Genomic DNA, 8,030 nt, shown 5'->3' with positions numbered 1-8,030 from the left:
CATGCAAAGCAGCCACTGTCTTCAGCTTCTTGCAACCCTGAGAAGGGAAACAGATATAAAATGCAACATTGTTCAGTTTTGTACTGCTGTTATTGCTGGGTGGTTGGAGTTCTTATTTTTTTAATCTACCTGCATTGTTTTTATACGTAGCTAAATCACCTAAAGAGAAGGACAAATCCGATTCCAGTTCATTCAACTTTCTCAGGAGCGCACCGGTTATCTTCTCCACTTCTTCCTCCTTCTGCTGGTCTTTGTTCTGCCCTTCGTACCTTTTTGAAATCACAAGGAGAACCATGTCAGTAAACATTTCTGTGAATTAGATGTTGCTGAAATCCTTCTCCATGTCCGTGCCCCCCAATTAAAATCCAGACATGGTAATTCCTGCTAGGGTTGCCAAATGGTACTCACCTCCTCGGTGGGGGACTCCTGGGGACCTCCCGGTGTGCGCGCAACGTATCTACGTCACCCGGATGTGGCGTCGCACGCTGGGGGCAGGGCCACAGCCATTTGAGGGGAAAACATAGAGTTTTCCCCTAGATGGCTGTCATTTGAGGGGAAAACTCTATGTTTTCCCCTCAAATGGCTGTGGCCCTGCCCCCAGCGTGCGACGCCACATCCGGGTGACGTAGATACGTTGCGCGCACACCGGGAGGTCCCCAGGAGTCCCCCACCGAGGAGGTGAGTACCATTTGGCAACCCTAGCAGGAATTACCATGTCTGGATTTTAATTGGGGGGCACGGACATGGAGAAGGATTTCAGCAACATCTAATTCACAGAAATGTTTACTGACATGGTTCTCCTTGTGATTTCAAAAAGGTACGAAGGGCAGAACAAAGACCAGCAGAAGGAGGAAGAAGTGGAGAAGATAACCGGTGCGCTCCTGAGAAAGTTGAATGAACTGGAATCGGATTTGTCCTTCTCTTTAGGTGATTTAGCTACGTATAAAAACAATGCAGGTAGATTAAAAAAATAAGAACTCCAACCACCCAGCAATAACAGCAGTACAAAACTGAACAATGTTGCATTTTATATCTGTTTCCCTTCTCAGGGTTGCAAGAAGCTGAAGACAGTTGCTGGTTTGCATGCAGGGTGAAGGGGCCTGTATTCAGCAAAAGATCAGCTTTATTCAGCAACTCGTAACTCAACTCCAAACAGATCAACATGAATAGCCAGAACAGCTTTTACATTGCAGCTGTCCTGCTTTTAAACTCTCCCGGCTAATATAGCCACGCCTACTGTACATTTACCAACCAATAAGGTTGTATGCATAAGGACCAATCACGGACATTCCCGCTCAGGGAGCTTGCTGACAAGTGATTGGTTGGTTCTTCCTGGGCTAGCAATGCGATTGGATGGATTTGGATCCTAGCCCAGGACGAAGCTTTACATGGCAATTCAATTATGTTGTTTACATACAGTTATGCATTCAATGGCAGCTATTGAATACATTACAGCAAGCCAACAGCCTTGTAAAGAGATGGCTTTCTAGGCTTCCTACTGCAAAGCCACTCCCATCATTCCTTTCTTAAAAGAGGTTTATGGTGCTCATTGCCTTAAAACGAACTTTCAGTCCTAGGAAAATTGACAATCTTCTTGTCTGACATTTCTAGCCCGCAGCTTCTTCTGAGAAGTCTCCCTCCTCCAATTTTATCATCCTAACAGTCCTTATTATTATTATCATTGTAAGACATTGTGTGTGGTATAGCCAGGAGATCCTAAGATTGTCTGCCAGCTAGAAGTTCTAGCTCTTTTAGTGTTATGCACCACTACGTAGCAAGCTAGACTTATTTTTAAGGCAAGAGATGTGCTGGTTTGCTTTTGCCTGCCTCTGCGTCACTTCCCTGGTATTCCTTGGACATTGTCCTTTCAAATAGTAGCCAAGGCCGACCCTGCTTAGCTTCTTAGATCTGGCGAGATTGGCATAGCCTCGGCCCTGTCAGATAGTGACTAGTTTAAGGTCACCCAGTGAATTTCATGACTGAGCGAGAACACAAAACCAGCTCTCCACCATCCTTGACAACCTTTTAACCACTACACCACCCTAGAATCTTCTAGTCCGCTGAAATCTTTACTTGTCTCCATGGCACACACCATATTAGAACTTCAACCTCCCCCCCCCACCCCGATTTTTAAAAAGTTGAGCAAATAATTTCACCTGCAGCTGTATGTCAGAAGCAAAGTTAAATTATGCTACGTCTGCACCCATAAATCAATGGGGGTCACTGTGCAGACTCGGAGGAGGACGCTAAGTTCTTTTAACCTTTTTATCTTATCTTCCCGAAGAAGGAGCTGTTTTTAAATAGGCTCATTTTATCTCTCTTTTTAACCTTGGGGTTCTTTCTCCCCCTCTTCCTTAAGCTCTGCCAGCTTAATTGGATAATCAAGACTGTGGTTTTTTATACTATCAGACCATTTAGAGGGGGGGGGGCAGCCAAGTAAACATTGCTGTTGATTTACGAAGCTCTACGAAGACAGCTTTTGAGCCGATTAATTTGAATTGTGAATCTAACTGTGAATCTAACTGTGAACTACCCAACTGAGATATTTAACAGCTGTCGAGAGTCTGCCGTTTATTCCAATGGCTCAGAGTGAGGAAATAGTTCGGAAACCAAAGACTGTTGGCTTCCCCCCAAAAAACTGATCCTCTGCCTCCTTCATGCAGGAGGTGCCTTAGGAAAGCCCAGAAAGAAGAAGAAGAGAAGAAGAAGAGACTGGATTTATATCCTGCCCTTCACTTGGAGTCTCAGAGCGTCTTACAAACTCCTTTCCCTTCCCCTCCCCACAACAGACACCCTGTGAGGTAGGTGGGGCTGAGAGAGCTCTGAGAGAACTGTCCTTGAGGGAACAGCTCTGACAGAACTATGACTTGCCCAAGGTCATCCAGCCAGGTGCAAGTGGAGGAGTGGGGAATCAAACCCGGTTCTCCCAGATTAGAGTCCGCGTGCTTAACCACTACACCAAACTGGCTCTCCAGAAAGCAACTCCTTTGTTTTTTTGTTTTTTTAAAAATATTTTATTTTGATTTTTCCGACATACAACAAATAAAACCGTGTAGTTTTTCTTTTACATTTTTGGAGCATCTTATCGATACATTTCTAACCATCTATCTAGTTTCTGCCATCTTTTCTTGAACACACTTTCAAACTTTCCTGCCAATAACGTATTTATTTTATCTATTTCTTTTATGTCCATGATTTTTATAATTAATTCTTCTCTATCTGGTAGCTTATCAGATTTCCAACATTTTGCTATTTCTATTCTAGCACTTGTGAGGATATATAGTATCAAGCGTGCATCATTGTGTTTTACACTATCCGGTAGTATGTTTAGTAGGTATACTTCCGGCTCTAATGATAGATTTACTCCTATTATTTCCCAAATTAATTGTTTTATTTTTCCCCAAAATTTATTTTCCCCCTTTTTGGGCAGAAAGCAACTCCTTTGTGACTGCAGCTGGAAACAGCTGCTTCTGCTGCAGGAAGCCACTTGGCTTAAAACCTGTCGACATTTTGTAATTGGTCCTACACTTGTGGCCACCAATTTGCTGTGCTGCCCCACTAACCTCTGTCCAAATCCCAGAAGTACCCACAGGCTCTGCAAGGCTGGGAGCCCATGTTCTACAACATTTAGAATGGCACACTGAAAAGTCCTGGCAGAAGGCACTCACCTAATGACTCCAAGCCCAGGCCAGCTGAGGTCTTCCACGTAGGACAGCCCAGCCGTTCTTTTCACTTCCTGCTCAAACTCATTTCGCAGCTGGAGCGTACAAGTCAACACCGGGACCTTCATTTTCAAGCAGTCCACCAACTGGTCAATGTCTTGCACTTCAGTTCCTAAAACTGAAGAGCTGGATCCATCAGAAGGGCACATGGCACACATATTAGTATAAACAAAAAAACAACCCTGCTTTTTTCTACGCTTCTTTGTATCGTCTGAAGCACAGCCATCTTACAACCCCCTGTTCTTCTATGTCTTTCTACAAAGCAAAGGCCAGCCTGTCTTAGAAACAAAAGTATCTTTCACCCCCCCCCCCCGCTGGAGACAAGGGAGGACCAGAGGATCGGTGCTGAACGTCAGTTGTTTGTTTGAAGAAGAAGAGAAGAGATTGGATTTATACCCCGCCCTTCACTTGGAGTCTCAGAGGGACTCCTTTCCCTTCCCCTCCCCACAACAGACACCCTCCTGTGAGGTGGGTGGGGCTGAGAGAGCTCTGACACAAACTGCTCTTTTTCAAGGACAGCTGTGCCAGAGCTTGTGACTGACCCAAGGTCACATCAGCAGGTGCAAGTGGAGGAGTGGGGAATCAAACCCGGTTCTCCCAGATTAGAGTCCGCACACTTAACCACTACACCAAACTGGCTCTCAGGAAGAAGCACCTCAGGAAGAAGCACCCCAAAGACACACTGGTTGAGAACGTACAGTTTTTGAAGCCCAGAGAAGGTCTGACAGATGGTCCGCCCTGTCTTATCACATCACAAGCATGCGCAACATGTAAAGAACATGTAATTTTGCATGTTTGTTCTGATGCACTATGGTACCATCAGCTGATTTTTTTGAACAAGGTGTAAGTAGAGATGAAGTGGGGCCTCTTCTCCAAGGAATCTGCTGTAGGAATCCATCACCTGTGGCAATGGAGAGCTCTCTCAGATAATGACCCTGTTTCCATAGGTCTGTTGCTTTGTTCTCTAGCCTGATCTAGGAAACCAGTGTGGGTTCTGCTAATGGCTTGTTATCTGTCTGATGCTGAATACAAACTCTGCTTTGGATGACAGCTTGTTACTGTGCACCTCTGGGAAGCAGGAGGCAGAGTGAAGATCACTTTCAACAGTGCCAATCCAAGTGTGTACTTCATTGCCTGCTGTGGGGTCTGACAAACAGGCTGCAGCTATCCTTGAAAGAGCATTCCCCACAAGAGCCTACCAGCTCAACTTTGGTGTGGCGTTAACCTTTGGAACTACTCTCTGCAGCCACCCCTTTGAGGTAGGACACCAAAACCATTTCCATTCCTAACAACACAAATCAGTCTGACCATTTTTTAAAAAATATGGAACATAACAGCCTTGCTGGATTACACTAGTAGCCCAGCATCCTTGCTTTCACACATGGCCAGCCAGCTAATCCTAGAGATCGTACGAACAGGGGATTTGGAGGCAATAGCTCTTCCCACTCTATGTTACCTGCACACAACATGGAGGGCTCATTTAGGCTATCCTGTTTAGCTATTCCACGTAGGACAGCCTGACTGTTCTGCTTGATCTAGGTAACCATCCTATTTCCCCACAATGGCCCCAGAAAGATCTCACACAGAGGTCACACTCTCTTGTCCCATTGCTTACGCCACCACTGGCCTTGCAGCTTCACTGCCGAGCCCCATGAGGGGCCCGGCGGTGGACCTGCAAGGCCGGCGGGGGTGCAAGGAAGCCCCGCAAAGGCCCTCCCTGGCCCCAGGCAGGCAGGGGTGGGGAGAGGCAGGGAGGAAGCAACTTACCCTCCCTCTTCTCCTGCCTCCTCCTGGCTGAATGAGGGCCAGAAGCGGGGCGGCCAGAAGCAGGGGGCGGGGCTTCGTCATGTGCCCAGCCCCCCGTACCTCACCCGGGGGAACTGTGATCCCCCGCGATCCCCCCCGAAATGACCTCTGACTGTTTCTCAAAAAGTTCTATTCAGACACCACAGTCAACAGTGACTGATGGACCCATTCTTCCCCACACACGTCTTTAGTCCCTTTTACAAGCCACCCAAGTCAGTGGTTATGACTTCATCCTGAGGCAACCAAGCTCAGGAAGTTACTTGTGCGTTGCATGAAACTGTAGGTCTTCTGCCCGTCAACTTCCTTGGCTGCTCTAAAGTTCCCGTAGTTTGGGAGAGGAATAAAAAGTTCTCTACTCAGCTGGCCAAACAAAATGAATCTCTGACTTTCCTCCCTAGTAACCCTGGGAATGAAAACTTAGTGACTGCTCCATTCCCTACTCTAACCCTAATCAGAGTTCCAGTTTCCGTGGCTCATTTGGGTGAGGAGGCCATTGTAATGAAAGGCTTCACTCTGGCATCCAACTAGAGAATCTAGACTAAACAATTTTAAAAGGACTTTTGCCTATTCAAGCAGTTTAATAGCAGAGTTCTCCGGAATTTATTAAAGGCTCTTTATTGATCTTTAAATCTAATAATACAAACAAGTAAGGTCCAGAATTTATTACAGGCAGGGCTATTTTGGGGCAGGAACACACAGGAACGGAGTTCCGGCTGGCTTCAGAGTTGGCCACGCCCACTACAGCCAAAACCTCTGCACTACAGAGGGAAGGCCTGGAGAGCGGCCCCCCCCCCCGGCGACTCCAAGGTGGGTGGGCCAGAGGGCCCCTGGAAGGATAGGGGAGGCATTTAAATGCCTCCCCATGCCTTCCCCGGCCTGTCCAAGGGCTGTCTTGCCCAGGCTCCCCACAGCCGCCAAGGAAAGGCACAGGGCGTGGCCTAATATACTAATAGGCTGCACTGTCAGGGTGTGGCATAATATGCTAATGAGTTTCTGCTGTTGGGTGTGGCCTATTATGCTAATGAGTTCCTGCTGGGCTTTTTCTACAAAAAAAGCCCTGATTACAGGCTCTATCAATCTTTAAATCTAATAATACAAACAAGTAAGGTGAGAGTCCGGTTCTTTCTTTCTTACTATTTTTACGTTTGCGTGTGTGTGTACTTGCGAGCCTGGAAGTCATAGTGAAGTCCTAGTGGAGCTAGCACATTTTAGAGAGATGCTTAATAACCTATCTCTGCAATCTGGCCCTGGTATTCCTTGGAGGTCACCCTTCCAAGTACTTGCCAGGGTTGGCCCCGCTTAGTTTCTGAGATATGACGAGATTGGGTTTGCCCGGGCTATCCAGGTCAGGGCCTATGAGTTTGGTATTTTGAACTATAACCAGCAAACCAGACTGAAAACCTGTAGAGATCCCTATCTTCCATTGAAAAAAGAAACAGCTCTCTTTATTATGCAAAACAGGCAGGTAAAAATTAATTACTGTCATTCATTCATTCATTCATTTATTTTATTACGGTCAGAGACCCATTAAACAGCATACAGAATATTAATTACTGTAAAAATAAGTGCTAAAATTATCAGTTTCTAACGTGGCTTAATCATATTATAGTGAGTAATAACTGTAAAAGCAAGCCAGGTTTCATGTTTTTGTCTCAATGATTTGAGAGATTATCAACACCATCCAGAAATCTCAACTAATCTTCTGAGATTTCCATCCAGAGAAATCTGATTTGCTTATTATGATAGTGCATATTTATAGACAAATATCAGTATTATATTTTCTAAATCTCCTCTATCTTAATCATGGGGTTACTATCTAGATAAGTGATTAAAGGTAAAGGTTCCCTTGCTCGAAAGACAGTCGAATCCGACTCTAGGGTTGCGGTGCTCATCTCTGTTTCAAAGCCGAAGAGCCAGCGCCACCCGAAGATGTTTCTGTGGTCATGTGGCCGGCATGACTAAACACCAAGGCGCACGGAACGCTGTTACCTTCCCACCGAAGTGGTACCTATTTATCTACTTGCAATTTCTTGCTTTCGAACTGCTAGGTTGGCAGGAGCTGGAACTAGAGATGGGAGCTCACTCTGTCATGCGGCACCCGGGTCTCGAACTGCTGAACTACTGACCTTCCACAGCCTGCAGTTCAGCGTCTTAACCACTTGAGCCACTGCAGCTCCAGTGATTAGTGATTAGCTCTTAACTAAACAGAGAAAATCAACACGAGTGTAAATGAGGAAAAGTGCATATGACTTACATCTGATAAAGCAAAAGAAAAGGGGAAGGGGACAATCAACATGGGGACTTCAATGAAGAAGAGAAAACAGCGGGGGCCCACCTGGATAGGACAGGTCAAACAAAGGTACAAGGCTAAAAGTGCCTATATACCAATGCCAGTAGTATGGGTAATAAGAAGGAAGAGCTTGAGATTCTCTTGCAAACAGAGGGCTATGATATAATGGGAATCACTGAGATTTGGTGGGATGATTCTCATGACTGGGATGT

At 45.8% G+C, this 8,030-nt stretch overlaps 1 protein-coding gene across 1 annotated transcript in view; it reads right to left on the bottom strand.

The window, feature by feature from the left end:
• Positions 1-8,030, bottom strand: part of PDXDC1 (pyridoxal-dependent decarboxylase domain containing 1) — a gene marked incomplete at its 5' end in the record, with an annotated part of 64,684 nt that overhangs the window by 15,953 nt on the left and 40,701 nt on the right. The window contains 2 exons of the mRNA XM_015407887.1: positions 160-269; positions 3,669-3,840. Of these exons, the coding sequence (XP_015263373.1) occupies positions 160-269; positions 3,669-3,840 (282 nt within the window). The remainder of the gene's footprint in view (positions 1-159; positions 270-3,668; positions 3,841-8,030) is intronic.

The sequence above is a fragment of the Gekko japonicus genome, unplaced genomic scaffold (assembly GCF_001447785.1).
Source record: "Gekko japonicus isolate JY-2015 unplaced genomic scaffold, Gekko_japonicus_V1.1 scaffold4410, whole genome shotgun sequence".
Lineage (NCBI taxonomy): Eukaryota > Metazoa > Chordata > Lepidosauria > Squamata > Gekkonidae > Gekko > Gekko japonicus.
This window is presented reverse-complemented; position numbering and strand designations above follow the sequence as displayed.